Genomic DNA, 20,356 nt, shown 5'->3' on the forward strand with positions numbered 1-20,356 from the left:
TAATTGTTTCCTGAGGCTGGACGCACAAGGAACTTTTCAGCAAGTGCTTTTAAATCCCAGGTTTCCTAAAGTATTGCTAAATCCGGGGGCCCCCAGTCCAGGTGCGCACCCGGTGCCGCCGCACCGGTCGCAGCTCCCTAACACAGCACACAGGATGAAATCGAACATTCATTCAGGTGAATAGAAAGGCTTCGTGGTACGGGAGGAGCAGATGGTACGTGGGAGGTGATTGGCTTCCGCCCGCCCTATCAGGGATCTCCTGTCTGAGAACAACAAATACAGAGTCTCCTTGCTGGGGAACGCGCTGGTTGGACCTTTGGACCGAGCCCCTCTGCTGCAGGTGCTGCAGCTGCTGCAGCTGGCGCCACAGGAGGGAGGGCTTAGAGGGCAGATGCTGTGGAGCTGCCCCTCGGAGCCACGCAGCAGAGGAGAGGGACAGGTGCTCTGAGCCTCCCTGCGGGAAAGGAAGGGACCTGGGGTAGAGGCATAAGAGGCAGTCACCAGGAGAGGGGAGAGCTGCAACTGAGGGGGGTCATTTAAATACCAGGGCCACAGGTGCAGCTGAGGAATGGGACCGGCAGGTGCACTGTACCTGCAAAACGGAGAGTAGAGCTGCCCCCCTCGAGGAAGGTAGCAGGAGAAGGGGGAGCTGCAGAGGGTCCTGTGGTGCAGTCTCAGTGGTAGAGGAGGAGAAGTACTACACGTCGAAGTTAGCCTTTAGGGGTGTAAGGGGAGGGGACTTTACCGCACCAGAAAGCAGAGAAGGGAGAGAGGAGAACGTTGTGGGAAGGGAAAGGTAAATCCCGGGATCGTCACCAGGAAAGGACAGAGTGTTGGGAAAAGAGGTGTGTAGCCGGGAGTGGAGGGAGGGAAGCGACACACCCTGCTGGGCAAGAGAGCCGGGTGGGGGCGGAAGAAGGAGAGTGTTTACTTGGGAGCCAGGGAAGCAAGCGGATACCTTGTACCCCGATCCACGCCTCACGGGGTCACGACTGGAACAGCGGAGAGAAACAGATCGTCTTACTGAGAGCCAGAGAGACAAAGTGTCGAGGGGTCAGTCACTGTAAAGGAACATACAAGTTTGGGGGGCGAGAGGCAGAGGTGTCCGACAGGTTGGAAAGAAAAGGATATCGGGGGTTCAGACAGGGGCGTAAAAACCAGAAGGGCGCGTGCATCTGACCAGAGAGGAGGGCGCTGTCTTGGTGGCAAAAAAGCTGACGGACAGGAGAGAGTGGTGCGGGAAAACTTACAGGAAGTTTCAATGCTTTTGAGAAACTTTTAGGGACAAGTGGTCGTGACGTCAGGTTCGAGTAGAAAGAGACGGTAGAATAGAAGATATTGAGAGGGGTGTTACATGCCCTGAGCAAAGTTTACCAAAGGAAAGCAACATAAAAATAGGACATAAATCAGACTTGGTAATTGGACTTCAGTTGAGTCAAATATAAAAAGATCAGAAAAATAGGAAAAAAAACGTAGGCACTGAGTGCCCGTCAAGAGACACATGTAACACAATTTTGATGACGTTTGCACTCAAGTCAAGGCCAGTGCTAGAGTCCCCTTGAACGGGAGTCGACCTCGTTTTCAAATTCGCACTCTGATTGGTCAGTTGGGGTATTTAAGGATCCACGAGCCTTGCTCTCAGGAGTAGGGGGTCTTCCCCCCCCCCCCCCCCTATTTCTAGTGTTAATTGGTCATTCCATCTCCGACCACAGGAGACATCGGGTATGATACTGACTTTAGCGCTCTGATGCCACAGTCTGCCATTGTAACACCTACCCCAGCTAAGTCTCACCCGAATCCCAGCGAGGGATTCAGTATCCAGGTATTGGTCAGTTAGCCTCATAACACAACACTGGCTGACCTGGAGCCCAACCACATCTAGCTCGACCTGGACCCCGGCCACCAGCCACTGTGACCTAGACAACAAGTCTGGCCAAGGTCTCAGCCATCGTTCGGTTTGACCCAGATATCAGTCATTGTGCTGATTAACCAACCATTGTACTTGTCTACTGAGGCACAAATCCTTATTCATTCTGACCTGGAATCTAGCTGCCAGTTTTTCCTTCCTGTATCCAGGCTGTTGGTTAGTTTGATCAGGGTCCCAACTGCTTGCTAATCTGATCCATACCCCAACCTCTGGCAGGTGCCATTATCCTATCATATTCTGGCTAGTTGGTGCTAGACCCAGGCTGACGTCAGTCTGATTTGGACTTCACTCACTGGTGATTCTGGTTCATACCTCACCTGCCAGTCAGTCTCCAGTCAGTCTTGCATGCACCTGCGTCATTAGTAAGCCCCAAGAAAACCCCAGCAATCAGTAATTCTGATCTGCACTTCATCCGCTAGTCGATGTATCCTAATCCCTTCCCAATCACTAGTCAATCTAATCCAAACTAAACTCCAGCTACTGGCCAATCTGACTGACCTCAGCTGTTAGTTATTGTAACAAAGAATCCAGCAAACAGGATGTCTCATATAGAACGTCTGCAGCCAGTCACTTTCACTTTGATCCCTGTTTGAACCTGACTCCTGCTGCTCTTAAATCTGTTGTCCAGGCTCACCCGGATTGGGGTTATCATTGAGCTTCAGTAAACGTGAGCCACCAGTCATCTTGATCTGAACTCCAGTCTAATCCTAACCTTGGAGAGCAGGGTGTCTGACCTGGCCTCCATCTAAGTCTGACCGATCCTGTAATTACTGACCAGCCAGCTCCAGTCCCCAGCCATATTCCCAAGTACATTGTCACAGATTACCTGTGACTGGTTGCTTTGAAACAAAACCCAGACTACTCCAATCTTGACCCCTGTGGTAAGCAAATGTGCTCCCTCAACTTCCATAATTCTTAATACCCCAAACTTGAACTTTGACAGCCATAGGCAACTGTGACCCGCACAGTAGCCACAGGCTAGATTCTCTGGGGTCTCTATCACAGGAGTAGAGTAACCAAGGTCTACTGTTGTCATCAGAAGGGGAGTCTGAAGCCTGATGGATTTTCAGAAGAAAAAGAAGCTCACCAACATCACCATTGGCATTATCTTCCTCCTTGGGGGCATCGAGTATGGTGAGGAATATTCACTATATATATTTTTTGTTTACAAGAGTGAGCAATTCAGGCTGCAGTAGCAATAGACTGCACTGCAAGACCATACTACTGCTAGATGTTGTGCTTTTTTATGACTCATAAAGATGACATGTTTTTGTGTGGGCTCTCCGTCATAGTGCTTTTTATTTAACTTAAGTCATGTTGCATTGGTGCCTGCCCTGCTGTGTAACATTCCTAAAAAAACATTAACAACATCAATAGATCTCGAAAGGGCAAAACCTGTTGGCTTTGCCAATGCTTGTTATATTTACAGATTCGGTAACCAGTATTCTGTCTTTTATGCTTCCAGAATTGCAAAACTTCTCCTAACTTGAATAATCAGGAGCAAAAATGTTGTTTTTTTAAATGCTGAAGCGGTAGGACGCTCGCTAAAGGGTTGAGACATATTTACCACTTGCCTGCCCAGAACTTATTATTTGTAAGCCCCATATTTTAAGGTTTTTAATATTGTTTTGAATTAATTTTGTGGTTGATTTTGTGGATCCAAATATGTTTACATTTTTGTATGAAAGATTCTGCTCTATGCCAAGTACTTAAAGCACCAAATTGAGTTTAAAAATAGTTAAATTTCTGAATACAGGCTTTAATATTGCAACTTTCCGCGGCTACTGGAGTACACTCCGTGCAACCTTTCTACTTTGGGCCGTATGAGGAATATAATTGACACATAGCATTTGATTCAACTTGCATTAGAACTTTCTGTGATAGGTTTGAATTTATACCCTTTCTAATCATATGTGACGTGAATGTTGGATTTGGAGGGGATTTGAATATAGCCCTGAGGAAGTCAATGTGACGAAACACATGTTGTATACATTTACAAGACTCTTGAACACTGGCTGAAGACAAAAATAAATAAGCACAGTAAAGAAACTTAAGGACACTTTTGTAATAAATGTGATTATTGTTGCTCAGTGGGAGTGTTTACAATTATATAATGACTTCCTTTAGCAATGATTTGTACAAAATCAGAGACAGGGTTACGGTGTTATTGATGGTTCCATAGTCAGCCCTGAAAAAGGTTTGATTTTTAGATTATATTGCCCAAGTTTTAAATTCTAGAAACAACCATGCATGATTCTTATAGTCAACGTGTAGGAGAGCTATAAGTCTGTAACTTGCAGCAGGATCTAGCTTGTATCATTTCCTTGCCATGATTCAGACACAGTACTACTGGTGTATCAGTTCTTGAATAGTTTCTTTCTTAGATTCTTGCCAGTAGTTGTTTACTTTGGGAATTGTGATTGGCAATCAGTTTAGGGGTGCTGAACGCATCTTTCCTGCTTTCATTGATCGCTGCCAGGATGCGTTCGGTGGTTAGATCATCATGTTTTGGTACTTCAGACTTATACTGTGACTTTTCATAACTAAGGTAATCATTGATACCTGCAGAGTTACCATTTGAGAAATTAATTTTATTGACCCAGAAGCTTTTTTTTCTGGGGGTTTCAGGAAGAGCAAGCTTTATGGAAGGCCATCCAGTGTTTCTTTTGTGGCTCTTATTGCTTCACAAGTTAGTTTCTTAGAGTAATGCAGATGTACTTAGATTTCTTGAATGAGACCCCCCTTTTTTTGCACATTGCCAGTCTGATGTTTCTTGCTAACCCTGTTTTGTCCCGCTTTAGCTCCAAGGTGAACTATGTATTGGTGATATTGTGGTTGTGAGTTGAAAGGTGGATTGTGTTTGATTGCACAGCAGCTCTTATCACATTGATGAATTGCCCTCATGTTTGTGAATCCTACTGCAGTGTAAGTGGGAAAATCAAAAAGATGAATGGGCTGTGTTATCAATCCAACCTTCTGATTGATTTTACATCAGTGGCAGTATTCCACTTCATCCTGTTTACCCTACATAGAGCCTCTATGTTACAAACAGCCATGATACTTGAAGTCATATACTTAACTGTTGATAGGATCATTAATGAATTGGGTATTGGAGTCAGTCTCCGGCCAATCTTAAATGTTTGAAAAGGATTCACCAGTTCATTTGTAGTGACAGCACTGCCTTTCTCATTCTTGCAGTATGAGTGCATCATATCGAATTGTCTCATGGAAATCGATCTTTAAGTACCTGCAGTGTATACCTAGGAGTGAGCTTAGCAAAAATAGACCGTCAGTCCCTACTTTAGAGAAAAATTGCTTGCTCGGGAATGTTCCATATTACATCTTCTTGTGGACATAGATTCTTCATCCTGTCAAGCGTTACATTTAAATTGAAATCAGGGGCTAGCGAGGTGCCACTACTATTTTGAGAAGATCGAGCGGTTCATAGATATCTGTTTCTTTTGGTGACATTTGACCATCATTGGCCTGATCCATGCTGTCGGTAGATGTGTAATATCAGCAATTCTGACGAATGCAGTAACTTCCTTGGTATTTGTTTTTGACTGCTGGCAGCCACAAGATCCCAGGATTATTCTTTTCAGGTTTTATCTGCTCTTTAATTGAAACAAAGGTTGCTAGCCCCAACTGGTCTCCCCTTGGAGGATAGGTAATGGCTGGACTATGGAATGTTTCATAACCAAGGATGATTGGTCTCAGGTTTCTTATAGGCATATGATGTTGACATTAGAGATACATTTTTGCATCGTGTACTTCCTGAAGTTAGTCTGATGCTACAATCCAGGGACATAGCTTTCTTGAATCAATTTTGTCCCATTGTGCAAACTGTTGCTTTGCTGTGCAGATTGTAGGAGTGATAAAAGGAATTCGACTGAGGTGATATCAGGATACCATTATTGTACAGTGCTTCTGTCCCACCCCAGATTTGCTGGGGAGAATATATTTGTTAAACTCTACATTGGCATTTTGCTACTTTGGTAACATTTAACATAATTTAATCTCCTATATATCTGATTGATTGTGGGCCTTCTGCAGTTTTAAGTGTTTCTATTTTGAATTTTGATGAATTTGCATGAACTTTTGTTCAGTCCTAGGCTCATGGATGTTTGCTCCCCTCTCATAAATTGTTTTACTTTCTCGGTTGTATTGAAAATGCAGTTACTGTTTCCCGAATGTCGATTCTTAGTATTTAGTGTTTAGGTTTAGGCCCCAATTATGACTTCAGCCAACCTCCGGACTGCCAATACAATGGTCGTGAGGACACCGCCAAGCCAGCAGCCTCCCCACTGCCGTATTATGACACTACCACCGGGTTTGGTGTAGTGTCTGTGGCGGTGTCAATGCGGCCGCATGCTGCAGCTCAGAAAGTGAGACTGAAGCACATGCCGCTACTGTGCAGCGTCGGATGCACCTCGGTCGCACTTTTGCCATGCACAACGTTGGGCATGGCAACAGTGTGCACCAACAGTGCAGTTATAGGAGGGCACAGCATATGCCCCCAGCCACACAGCCCTATGGTCTTAAGAGCTTAAAATCACCGTGGGGCCCTGTTTGGGGTCCCTGTCCTGCCTTTCTGCCAAGCTTTTCATGGTGGGGTCCTCGCCATGAAAAGCTTGGCGGAAAGGCAGGTCGTGATAAGTACGGCGGTACCGGCATCGGCACCGCTGCAGTTAACTGCGGCTTTCCCTACCACAGTGGGATCCTGGTGCTTGCAGCGGTCTTGTGGCGGGGCTACCGCCACCCTCATAATCTGGTGATTGGACAGCTGAGGATGTGGCTGTTGGACCGCCACCGCTGGTACAGCGGTCCCAGGACCGCCATACTTGTTGTCCGGCCCTTGGTCTTTAATACCAATGCAAGTTTATGCTGTCTGTACAGAAGCCACTTGGAGCTCCTTAAATGAATATTTGTGTACCGTGGTTTGCTGGATATGATCCTGTGCATTGATTTATGCCTTCTGTGTGGTGTTAATTTCATTTTTGGGTGGTTCTATTAATGTTAGTTAAGTTGACTCTCTGAACATGCTTCTTTTGTAACAAAAGTTTGTACAGATAGTCAGTATTATAGTTCTATCCAGAATTAGTTAAGTTATTTCAAATAGATTGTGGTGTGGAAGTCAAGTACTCACAAAATAAAGTTTTCTGTGTTTTTGTGCACAGATTATTTTATTTCAGTTTGGTTAACTAACTCTGCCTGCAGGTATGCCGAAATTAAGTAGTTAAAAATTCAGCTTATTTACCTGAAATAACACAAGAGCAGTGTAGGATTCAGCAAAGACCACAGCAGAGAAATGGGTAAAGTGAAGTCCATTTATTTACACACGTCAGGACACAATAAGCACAAAATAATTTTGGCATTGTCAGTGTTTAATCTACTGCATATCCCTACTCCCATTCACATTTATAATATTTGCAATAAATTAAAGGGTCCAGTTGCCCTTCTAGCTGACTTACCAGTCCTCTGTGTCTTTTTGACATGGTTGAGACCATTCAATCACAGGGTTGTGTTCGCCATTCTGTTCGCAGGAGGGGAGATCATTGAAAGCTATTCAGTTTGTGTAGGAAAGTACCCTCTTTCTTCGCATGGCTACCCCCATTTTCTGCCTTTTGTCAGTGTGTTTGACTGTTAACTTGGATCCTGCCAACCAGGACGCCAGTGATTATGCTCTCCCTCTTCTAACTTGGTAACTTACTCACTTTCACCCCACATTTGGCATACTGGTGCCCCCATGTAAGTTCCTAGTATATGGTACACAGGTACCCAGGGCATTGGGTTACGAGGGGATCCCCATGGGCTGTAGAATGTATTATGCCACCCATGGGGAGCCCATGCAAAGAGTTCTGCAGGCCTGCTATTGCAGTCTGTGTGAAAGGGTGCATGCACCCTTTTTCACTACAGGTCACTGTAAGTCACCCCTATGGCAGGTCCTCCTAATCCAGAGAGCAGGGTGCAGGTACCTGTGTGTGAGGGCACCCCTACACTTGCAGAGGTGCCGCCACAAACTCCAGTGCCATTTTCATGGCCTTCGTGAGTGCGAGGACGACATTTTATGCGTGTACTGGACATAGATCACTGCCTATGTCCAGCTACATAATGGTAACCCCGAAACTAGGCATGTTTGGTATCAAACATGTCGGAATCATATCCCAATACAGTTGCCATTGAAAGTATGAATCCATGCACTCTGGGGGCTCGTTAGAGGACCCCCAGCATTGCTTCTACCAGCCTTCTAGGGGTTTTCGGGCAGCCCAAGCTGCTACCACTCCTTAGACAGGTTTCTGCTCTCCTGCTGCTTGAATAGCTCAAGGCCAGGAAGGCAGAACAAAAGATTTTCTTTGGGAGAGGGGGGTAACACGCTCTCCCGTTGGAAATAGGTGTTATATGGCTTGGGAGTGGTAGCCTCCCCAAGCCACTGGTATGCTTTGAAGGGCACGTCTGGTGCCCTCCATGCTTAAACCAGTCTACACCAGGTTCAGGGTCCTCCAGTCACTGCTCTGACACGCAACTGGAAAATGAAAAGGGAAGTGACCACTCCCCTGTCCATCACCACCCCAGTGGTGGTGCCCAAAGCTCCTCCAGAGGGTCCAGGCAGGTGATGTCAGATAGGTGGTCACCTGGCTAGGTGACCAATCCCCTTTCCGGGCTATTAGGTTCTCTCTCTTGGGTGGGTCCTCAGATTCGGCTTGCAAGATTCCAGAAGGACTCCTCTGCACCTTACTTCGACTTGTAGCCACTGGAATTGCGACTGGACCCTCCAGGAACCGACAGTCTGCACCCATGACAAAGACTTTGCTTGCAACATTGTGCCCACGGCTCCTTACAGCTTCTGCAACATTTCCCCTGCTGTGCATCCTCTGAGGGTGGCAAGTCTTCAGCCTTCATGAGAAGGAAGAAGGAATCTCCCTTGGAGTAAAGGAGTCACTCCTCTGCATCCGCAGGCACCAACTGCAACGACTGGCTGCATGGATCTCCTCTCATCCTGAGCTGCGTGGTTCCTGCATCATGGGTAGTGGTCTGGAGTAGTCCTCTTGGTCCTCTCTGCCAGCAGTCCAACTTTGGTGGAGGTAAGCCATGGCCAATCCTAGACTGGTGGGTAGGGGCTCTTGCCCCCACTGAACTCTTCTGTGACTTCTGGACTTGGTCCCCTTCTTCCACAGATCTTCCTCTCCAGGAATTCACCGCTTGTTTCTTGCAGTCTTGTCTGGGTGTTTCATTTTCTTCTTTTTCTTCCTTTTGGGTGGTTTGGGGAAAATCTAGTAATTTCCTCCTTTCCTCCTGGTCACTAGGGGGTACTGTGCTACTTACTTTAGGGTATCCTAGTACCCCAATCTCCCCTCTACACATTCCACTCACCTAGGTGGGGTTCCTGTGAATGCATTCCATTTTTTTTAGTAATTGGTTTGGGCTCCCCGTAGGGTCACTATTGTCTAACTGCATTTGCACTGTTTTCTACCACTTTCTATGCTTATTGCTGATAACCAGTGTATATATTTATTGTGTTACTTACCTCTTATTGGAGGGTTGCCTCTCTAGTACTTTTTGGCATTGTATCACTAAAATAAAGCACCTTTATTTTTGTAACACTGAGTGTTTTCTTTCATGTGTGTGAGTGTTGTGCGACTACAGTGGTTTGCATGTCTCCTAGATAAGCCTTGGCTGATCATCTACAGCTACCTACAGAGAGCCTGGCTTCTAGACACTTCCTACACTACACCAGTAGGGGGTACCTGGACATGGTATAAGGTGTAAGTACCTTAGGTACTGACCACGCACCAGGCCAGCTTCCTACAGTTCGAAACTCTGGCAGCAGACTGGTTGGTGGTGTTGGGCTTACAAAATTGAATTCCTATTCTGCGATGAGCACTACTTGGTGGCTTGATCTCTGCGTCCTGAAGAGTTTTGTTTTGGACCAAGGTGCTGTCTGGTGGCAGGAAGCTTCAGCATAGCAGAGCTGTGGACCACAGCACCATAACTCTATGGACAGGTCATTGACACGTGCAAGCATGTCAACGAAACAAGCATGGTGGAGCATGAGGATGATTAGCTGCTTCCACATTGTCAATGCTGCATCACTTAACATTGTACTGTGATTAAGGTATAAGGTAGCCTCATCAAAAGTGGCAGGCTTCCAATAGTTAAGTAGAGGCAATATTTTCTGGGCTTATGCCTGACGAACCCAAATTAAGCCTTAATGCTCCTTCCAGAGGCTCCCCAGATAGCACCTAAAGAGTGAATCTTCATTTAACTCTAGGAAACTGATAACACACGGCTTCAGTATATCTCTTGATCATCCATATACTCCATTGATAACTGGAGGCTGGAGTCAATAGGGTGGTTAGATGCTGATAAGGAAAAGGCAGAAACTATCTAATTCCTAACCCACAGGATCTGTTATGGCACCATCCCCAAACTCTGGACCCAAAAGTTCAAAAACATCAATCTGCTCGAACTGTACGATCAAGCTCTAACTACAAATGTGTATTACCTTTTTTCAAATCAAGGCCTGGGGTAGGAAAGCCTTTAAGGTTCAAGGAGCAGTCCAGTTGAACTTCCTTCCTAGATGGGAGTAATCATCTGAAGTTCAGCTAATATTTAAAACTCGGTTGTGTGTGGGATAATATGGCCACTCTGTTTGTTCTCTGCACTAGGAGATGCTTCTGTGCCAGGTGACTCTATTTTATGATTGACAGTGTGCGCTTTAGAAATCCACATAAATAAATGTCAGGGTTTGAGAAACTGGATGAAGGGGATGTATAAAGAAGCTATCAGCATGATGAGTGTCACAGGAACTGTGAAGTGAATATTTGTCTCCAATGTGCGTCCTGAAAACTGCTTTTGACACTTTATAGGGATGCTAATCAAAAGGTGCTACTTTCCCTTACTTATAATTATACCTAACTGATGGACTTCACCCTTTCTGCTGGATCATCTTCAAACTTTTTGCCTTCACCCTCCTGTTTTCTGAACCTGATTTTGTTGCCTTTTACACACTTTACCACTTCTAACCAGTGCTAAAGTACCTATGCTTCTTCCTGTAAACATGGTAGAATTCGTTTACACCCAATTGGCATATTTAAGTTACTTGTAAGTCCCCAATAAAATGGTATTGCATGCACCTAGAGTCTGTAAATGTAATGCTGTTAGTGGGCCTGGAGCATTATTTGTGCCACCCACTTGAGTAGCCCTTTAAATCTGTCCCCGGCCTGCCATTGTGGCCTGTGTGTGGAGTTTTAATCTCTCATTCCGAGCTAGCAAAATAAACCTTTTGCCAGGCCCAAACCTTTGTTTTTAATACATATAGGGTAGACTCTGGACAGCCCAGTGGGCAGGCTGCAGTGTATATAAAAAGTAGGGCATATACTTTTAAGTTTCACATGTCCTGATAGTGAAAACCTCTTAAATCGTTTTTTCACAATTGCACGGCCTACCTCTCCCATAGGATAACATTTGAGTTACCTTATTACATTTAATCAGCTTTAACGTCTACATGGGAAAAGCTAACCAGTTCATGCTTGATGTTTTTGGATTATAATGAAAAATCGTCTGCTATGGTAAGGTTGGATTTTAAATTACTATGTTGAAAACGCCACTTTTAGAAAGTTGGCGTTTCCCTGCCTACAGCCTATCACTGGGTCACATAACTGGGTGTAATTGGCAGTTTGGTACAATAGAGAGCTTAGGTGTACCGAGATGGGCCTTTACTGGAAGGTTGGGAGGGTGGAGCGGGACACAGCCCTACTTACGCTTGAATATGCTGTGTCTGACCTCCACACAAAGGGCTGCATACTCCCTGATGTTGGTCTGGCACCAGGGACAGGAAGGCAGGAAGCCTGTGGACTTCAAAGGGAAACCTCTAGAAGCTTCACCCTCTTCTGAGGAAGAACCAGGTATAAATATTGGACCTCAGACACCAACTCTTCAGTACACTTCTGAACCCGTGGATACTCTGGCAGGAAGAAGGACTGCTGTGCTGCTGAAAGGACAGCTTCTTTGCTGGACTGCTGCCCTGGAGGACTACTGCCTTGCTACCCTCCTGCCTTACTCTAGGGATTTGAACCTGCAACTGAACCCAGGACTCCCAGAGTGACTCCAAGGGCTAGTTTTATGGACTTCTGTTCAGAGCCAGAGGGACGTAATGGCTCCCAACCACCTGAACCAGCACCCAGAGCCTGCTGGAGCAAGCATCTGACCCCCAAGAGGTGCCCATCAGGTCCTGGACCCTTGGTGTGGCCTCAAGGATGCTGACTTGGAGTGTGTGGGCTCTTTGCAAACACGAACAGGCCATTGGCCCTGAAACATTGTTGTTTGCACAGCCCGCCAGCGTGAAGTTTCATCAACCCAACTCGTTGCACTACATCATTGACCGCTCACAGGGAGCTCCACAGCGAAGCTCTGACCTGCCTGCTTGCGATGACAACAGGATCTTTGCGCTACAGTGACTATTGTTTGCAATGGGCCTCTGCTCCACATGACCCCCTCTACCTTGAATAGGACTCTTTGCGCTGAATGGAGAAGATAACTTTTCAGCGGGGCTGACCTGGTCCGTGTATCTGACCTGTGCTCCATTGCGGGCAGCCTGACCATGACTTTCTCCTGGTCTTGCATGGCCAGATAGCCGCAAGTGCGGCTTTGGGACGTTTAGCACTATTAGTTAAATCTTTAAAATCGCATATCTCCAGTTCTATTTTTATTGTTTTGGTCTTGATTTATACATTACCTGTTGCTCTGTTTTTCTAAATTGGTGTGGGACCTTTTTTGAATTGTGTTGTCACTTCATTACTGCTTGAAGTGCTGCATAAATACTTTACACATTTCCTCTAAGTTAAGCCTGACTACTCTGTGCCAAGCTTCCAGAGGGTTGAGCACAGGTTAATTTGGGGTTTGCTTGTGACTTCACCCTGACAAGGATTGTGGTTACTGCTTGAGTAGGGTTTGAAACCCCCCCTCCCCCTCCCAACCGTTAATCCATTTCTCACACTAACTATTCTTATGTTGAACTCAAAGCACCAATGTGTTGTAATTGTTGGATTAGGGACTGGCAGCGTTCTTACTTTGGTTCTCCATTCAGCAGCCCAGTCCTTGCTCTGACACCACTTTCTAGAGCCTTAAGAAAGACTCCTTTGAAAATCTTCAGCAAACTAAATAAAAAGTAATATATATTTTCCCACAACCCTCTCCACACCCCTCTTCCACCTTGGTATTTGAGACATGGCAAACTTACTGCGAAAAATGAAGCAAATACATTTGTGTACAGTAGATTAAAATACTCCATCTTTCTTGTCTCAAGTAGTGCCAGTTTTCCTGCTGTCTCTTCATGGGCCAGGAGTACATGGCTATTTTGCGAACACAATCCGTGTGATTCACAAAATCACAGGGTATGTGGCCACAAAGTACTTTTCACAATGTATAAAAGCCCTTTTGTGAGTCAATAAAGTCTTTCAAACTTTTAAACGTTCTTTTGAGACTCTTTCCGAATCACAAATAGGATAGTGCTTGAAAGGGACACTCCCCTTCAATTTGGAAAGGGATGTATCTATGGTTTGTGACCACAAGTTTTGGTCACATAATATTGATTGCTTACTCACCCCCGCGTTTAGCGCGGTAACTGATTTTTCCTAGGGGCAGTTTTGCAGTGGGGCAGCTCCTCTTTTGGGGATCATGTTGGCATCCTCAGGAATATTAGGGGAGTGAGGTAGGCAGAGATCCAAAGGACCAATTCATTCTGCATCCGATATCTTTCCAAACAGGAAACTTTTAAAAAAGGACCTGTCTTTCCTTTCAAAGTGGGCTACAAAAGATCCATCTGGGAAAGCAAATGAGGGGACTGAGATTTACTATCCCTTGTAGGCCTTCGCCGGTCTGTTTGCATCGAATTAGCGAGGATTCCAAATTCTGACCTGGTAGGTCGTCTTGTGGCCAATCATACGAATAGACAATTTATCTGCAGGGTTACCTGTTGGTGCATAATTCGTATCACAAGTTGCATTCCCATTTGAGAATCAGTGGGTGTGCAAATTGTACTTCCCTGGTTTTCAAATGGAAGTAATGCACTTGGCCCATGAGAATTAAGCAGTTGCAAGTTTGCTGTAACGCAATTTGAACCCTATGTTGTGGCGTAGATAATGAAGGCCCGTCCTCATGCTTGTAAGCTCCTGTCTCTTTCTGTAATGTCACAGGTAGTAGTGTTGTTGGCTGATACAGTGAAAAGTGTCTATTTAGAAACAGTTACTTTGTTTCTACGTTTCAGTTTTGCCAGTAATCTAGCTGCAGCCTTCTGCACCCACTCTGGTCAGTTCATAACAAAGCTAGGAGTCCCGGGTGATGGTTTTTGGCGAAGTCAAGATGCAAAACAACAATCTTTCACTGAGCCTGGGGCCACAGCCAGATTTGGGAATACATTCTTAAGCATATACAAGTGTAGCCAGCAGGTTTATATTACATTGTTTTTGTCTGGCATTAATGACCATGTTAATAATGGTACTTGGATTGTGGGTCTGTCCATGTAAGGTGGTTTTGCTGCTTAGATCTGCTAAGATCTGCTGTCATCCTTTAGATGTCGTAAGGTTTCTTTGATTTACAATAAACCCGGGGATCAAGGCATAAGCCTACTTATTTGACTTGAGACCAGAATCTCGAATTATTTTTAGTGGTGGCTGAATATAAATATTAAACAATGAGTGAAGCAGTCTTCTGTGACAGTGGCATAAATCGTAGCATTGTTATGATGGGGGTTTTGCAGGCAAAAAGGGCTTGATGGGTGACAGAGCTTTGTTTCAATGTCCGATTAGTGTTTGCAGGAAAACGTGTGGGGCAGTGTTGGATACTGTTTACAAATCAAATAAAGTTGGAACCCCCAACACTACTTTTCACCTTGTTCTCAGTTATCATCTACCACTGCTTACAGGAACAGCTCTGTGCCAGTTACAAACCTGTTTTGCTACAAGTTCAGTTTCACCAATATGGTGGGTACAACTTTGATGAGCATTTGTCAGGCTCAAGTATATGCCTGTTTTATAAGTACTGTAAAGTACAAAGTGTGCACACGCATCTTGAACCCTGACCACTTCCTATAGCAAATCTGTGAACCTATTAATATAGTTTGCTTGGTTAAAGCCCTGTCAGGGCTTTAGCTGTTTGTTTCTGCTGATCTAAGTAATTTTTGGCTTCCTCAGTGGGACAGATTTGTCCATATGTGGGTCCTGTGCACTCTGTACGACTGGAACCAAGCTATATCTGACTGATGAGCCCTAATAGGGGCAAAACCTGCCTTGGGTTGCTTGTGTTCTGGCTCAGGGAGGGCCTGACTTGGCAGTTCGGGCTAGACTGTTCCCATTGGGGCAGGGACAAGCCTGATTTGCATGTGGTTGTGTCCAAACTGACGTGGCACGGAGTGCACAATTAGGTTGGACTGTTTTTTTTTTTTTTAAATATACTTCCATGGAAGACAGTCCGCCGTACGTGCACATTGTTTGCTTTCAATGCAGAGCATCAACCCGCAGGAGGCAAGGGGGCTTTCATATTTTCACTTCTAGCTCGGCCTAAAACAAAGGCCTGAATTAAAGGGCCACTAGCTCTTTTTTGTTAGACTATCATGTTGGGTGGGAGCTATATGGAGCCTAACACCTAGATGCTAATGCAGTGGAGGAAAGCACATCTAACACTTCATTTAAACTATCGTTTGGAGGCAGACTTTTTTCCTTTGTCAACAGCTAGATGTATGAGATTGTTATTTAATTCTTCTATAGGCAAAACATCCATGTGTAGGGTGTTAGAGCACTTTATTTCATACATGTTATTAAGGGACAATAAACAATGCAAGTGTGTAACATAAGACAATGTGGATTACAAGTTGTGGATCACATACGTGTAATTATATGTTAGGAGTGTATGGTTGAGAGAAACAAAGTCATGATTTGAAACATAATGCAGTGGTTGGGGCTGTCTGTAGTAATAAGACTTTGGTCTACATGTAGGTACGTTTGGTTTTGCGACTTGCAATTTGCGAGTCGCAAAACCTTATGCACAACAGTGTCCATGACACTGTTAGCAATTCGCGCAAGGGGGGTCGCAATTTGGGACCCTGTTGAGAATGGCGGCCCTCACAGGGATGGTGGCCTGCTGCGGACAGCAGACCGCCATGTCTGTGACTGTTTTCAATAAAGCAGCTCTTTTTTTTTTTGTAATGCAGCCCATTTTACTTAAAGGAAAACGAGATGCCTTACAAAAACAAAAAATTAAACGTTTTAGTTTCATTTCTTCAGAACAGGCAGTGGTCCTTAGGACCACTGCCTGCTCTGAAAAAATGTTTTCAGTGCCATTCACAACGTTGGCCATTTGAAATGGGTGGTAATTGCGATTGTTTTGCGACCGCTTTCGCGGTCACGAAACAATCCTACATGGCACTGCGAGTCGCAATTAGGAAGGGAACACCCCCAGGTTACCAAATTGCAAAACGGGGTTTGTGCATCGCGATGTGCCTTTTGCACATCGCAAACAGCTAAATTCGCAGTTTGGGGCGTGCAAAAACGTTAGTACATGTGGCCCTTTATGGCTTCCCAAAGGAACCTATTTTACCAACCTAGAATAATGACAGATTGAGAAAAAAAAATAAGGTTCTGTTCCCATGGCTTGCAGTTTGCATGTACCTCCTGGATGCCGGTTTATAGCTCCCTTCGCTACATTGATAGGTTTAGAAGTCTGTGTTAAAAGCAGTAAACAACTTAAACGAAAATGCAAGATATACCAATTGGCTTTGCTAGTAGCAGTTTTCTATGGGCTCAAAGATAATATGGGCGGTACTAATCTTATGTAATCCATACAGAAGAAGGTCATATGAGGAATGGTGTATGTGCTGCGTCTGTTAGCTTACAGTGCTCGCACCCGCAGTCATTGTACCTCTGCACATGGTGCATTCTGTACTCGTGTCGACTGAAGCTTACTCTTGATTCTCTCTTCTTCTTTTAAACCAAGACATTTTCTTCTGTCTCCTGTTTAGCTGTGATTCTGCCCACCATCTGGTCTTACCTACAGACTCTGGATGCAGAACCCTATTTCTTGGGCCTGGGGCTCTCTGCCTTTAGTTTCAGTGGCCTGCTGGCAGGACCTTTATTTGGCCACTGGTCAGATCGAACTGGACGTACCAAAGCTGCAATCCTCTTTGCCAACATGTTTGAGATAGCAGGTGAGCAGTACTCCTCCGTGGCAATGTCTGGGCGCCATTGTTTTTTTCACCGTTCAAAAAAATTCAGTAGTGAGAGACCAAATTCACGCTGTATACCTACCAAATGCCATTATTAATTCATTCAATCATCAGTTAATCAGAGTTCCTTTTCCCTTTTATGAGTGACATGATTCTCTTGCTTTTATTGTTCTAATGAACTCACATTTTAATTTGGAATGTCCTGGAAACGGGTGTCTCTTCACCTAATCTCTCCTATGTTTCTTAAATAAGTGACCCTGGATCCTGCTTCTAAAATAGATATTTGCATGTAATATTACTTTGATAGATGACTTTTCAGTCCCCCTAATTTTTCTGATTTATGCAATGATATTGCCTCAGTGCCTCTGCAATTTAGAAAAGAGTTGATGAGTTGCCTCTTAAAGAACACTACATGACAGTGCATTAACCATCCATAACTGAGCTACCTCTCTTAACACTCTTTGACTTTATGGTGGTCTTTGCCCATGTACAGCACTCCACTACCTTTTTGGCTAGTTTTCCACCATTATATATATATATATATATATATATATATATATATATATATATATATATATATATATATATATATATATTCATTTATTTCTTACCCTCAGAAATATTTACTGAGATATCTACTCTTTCTTCATTTAGATTACACACCTTGGAAGTATCTCCAGGTATCAGCTACATTTTTGACATTTTACTGTTGTAGGGGTTTTAAGTCATAATTTTGCATCTGACTCATTCCAATTAAGGTAAAGCAGGCACTATACATTTTTCGCATTGTTTTGGTTAGCTTTCTGCCAGCACATCGACAAAAGCAAATACACATTCACCATCATTATCTTGTTCCTTAATTTTATCACCTTCAACGATTAGAAATCTACATGAAAAATCATGCCCACCTTGTTTACGTCTGATGCGTGCACACTTTTAACGTTGAATTGCTGTGATCTGGATAACAAAGATATCACTGGGAATTGCTGTCCATACCTCACCAAGAAGATGTTTAGTGGTTATGATCAATATATGTTATAAATATCTTGTCCCACAATTGTTTTCCAAAATGCCAGGTAGCAACAAGTTAGCGCCTCTCACCATGGCGCAATAGTTTATATTAGTCTTACAGTAGCATCCAGATTGTAAGCCACATTATGTTCTTTACTGCCAATCCTCTGACGTAATAGTATTTTCTATGCCAACTACACTAGCATCCACATGATGACATATAATTCACCTTCCTGGAAGGTTTAAAGTCTGGTGTTACCACGATTAACTGCTTAGTCCTCTTGAACGCTTGCACTTTCGCAGTTCCCAAAGCAAAGGTCACATTTTTTCAAGGGTTTTCTGATCATGCAAACCCTTCCACAAATCACTAATAAAATTCACATAATCCTAGGAAGGATTTTGCTTGACTTGCATTGGTGAGACCAAGTCCCACTTCAACTTAATTCCATAAGCTGCTATATAGTGCTCTAAGCAGTCAACTATTTAGTTAAAAATGTACTTGTATCCAACTTAAAGCATTCTGTGTTTACCTAGAATCTTTAAGTATTTATCAACAATTCCATTATATTCTTTGTTAGTACCACATGGATAAGGATATCATTCTTGAAAGCGTGTACTACCCCTTGAAAAAAATAAACATCCGTTTTTTAAATACTGATTCAGCAGATGCTAATCTGAATGTCATCCAAAGAAAACAATAAACCTCCAAAGAAGTCAAGAACATGGTTAGAGACTTTAACTATTCACACATTTTGAACTGATAGTAGGCCAACCTCAGGTCAGTAGTTGAAATTGAGCTTGCATTGCCCTACCTTGCAAAGATATACTAAATCTTTAGTAAAGGATCATAGTCAACTAAAATGTTCTTTTTATTTAAATAACCTGAGATCAGCATACCAACTAATTTTTGCAATTTCTTCTTATCCACCACTTGAGTTGGGAAACCCATTCACAGGAATCCACTGGCCGTATGAATTTGTCTTTTTCTAATTGAGATGTTTTGCTGTGACCGGGACCTAATACTCAGTGGTACACTCTTTACCTTTTCGCATATTTGCACAGAGAATCTTTAACAACAGTTTTGTTAATGAAACCTTTCTTACGAGCACCCAGCAATTATTGCAGGTCACAGTTTTACACAGCTAACAGAAAGATTGGACAGTATGTGCCTGACCTCAATGGAATTCAAAAATATCCTTGATCCCGCAACCTACAATATTATACCCTTTTTTCTTGACATACTTTTGTGTAATTTGCCTGATACTGTTACATAAGCTCCTCCCCCCCCCCCCAAAAAAAGAAAGAAACAAATATATCAATCCTTCTTCCCCTGAGGCTAGGGGATTCTCATCTGAGGAAAGTTCAGTAGTAGGCCATTTGGCAAAAAAGATGGTCAGATATCATGGTATTCGGCCACCCTGAATCAGAAGTAACTTCTAATGGGTTTGTTTTATATATATAAAAAAAAAAAGAAAAAAAGAAAATTCACGAATAGGACATGCCTTCTTGTTAATTCTGTGCTTGTCAGTACGAATTTAAATTTTTCCATGACCTGCACAAGAGCGTCTGTGTGCAAAATGCCGATTGTTACAGTTTGTTGATAAGCTATGCACCATTGAAAAATACGCCATCCTTCTCCATTTGTTGCAATTCTTGTTCCTTGCAGGCAACTTAACAAATTGGCCACATAGTACCGAGAGACACACCTGTATCAATAACTTTGCTGCTGGTTTAGTTTCTCATTTTTGTTATGTTCCTCCTTGCATTGAATCTCCCTGGGCATATTCAGGGCCACACTGGGAACCCAAAGCAGCCCTGGCAAATTTTGTCAGACTCGCCCCCCATAGGGTGCATAGTGAGCGAGCCTGACCATTACAATGGGAGTTGGAGGGGGAGGGTTCCCAACACCCAAAGACAATTTGGGAATAAATAACAAAAACGGTGCATTCTACAATCCATTTTTCATTATATATTCAATTCTATTTGTCTTTATAGCATATTTAAAACATAGTGAATGATGACCTTACAGTGCACCAGAATGCAGCAATCGTTATTGCGGTGTTCAATGATTCGCTCACCATCAACCTTTAGCAGTGCCTCTCATCTCTCAATAGCCTCTCTCTCACATGTATTTCCCCTGCTAGTCCCAGAAGAGGTGTTGCTTCCTTGGGCCTCATAGTACTGCTCCATAGGTGTGAGGC

The 20,356-nt window shown here is 43.8% G+C and overlaps 1 protein-coding gene across 1 annotated transcript in view; it reads left to right on the top strand.

The window, feature by feature from the left end:
• The first annotated feature begins 311 nt into the window (after nt 1–311).
• Nucleotides 312–20,356, top strand: part of LOC138265359 (major facilitator superfamily domain-containing protein 8-like) — a 92,232-nt gene continuing 72,187 nt past the window's right edge. The window contains exons 1-2 of the mRNA XM_069213003.1: nt 312–3,061; nt 16,941–17,126. Of these exons, the coding sequence (XP_069069104.1) occupies nt 2,986–3,061; nt 16,941–17,126 (262 nt within the window). The 5' untranslated portion in view covers nt 312–2,985. The remainder of the gene's footprint in view (nt 3,062–16,940; nt 17,127–20,356) is intronic.

Source organism: Pleurodeles waltl, chromosome 11 (genome assembly GCF_031143425.1).
Source record: "Pleurodeles waltl isolate 20211129_DDA chromosome 11, aPleWal1.hap1.20221129, whole genome shotgun sequence".
Taxonomy (NCBI): domain Eukaryota; kingdom Metazoa; phylum Chordata; class Amphibia; order Caudata; family Salamandridae; genus Pleurodeles; species Pleurodeles waltl.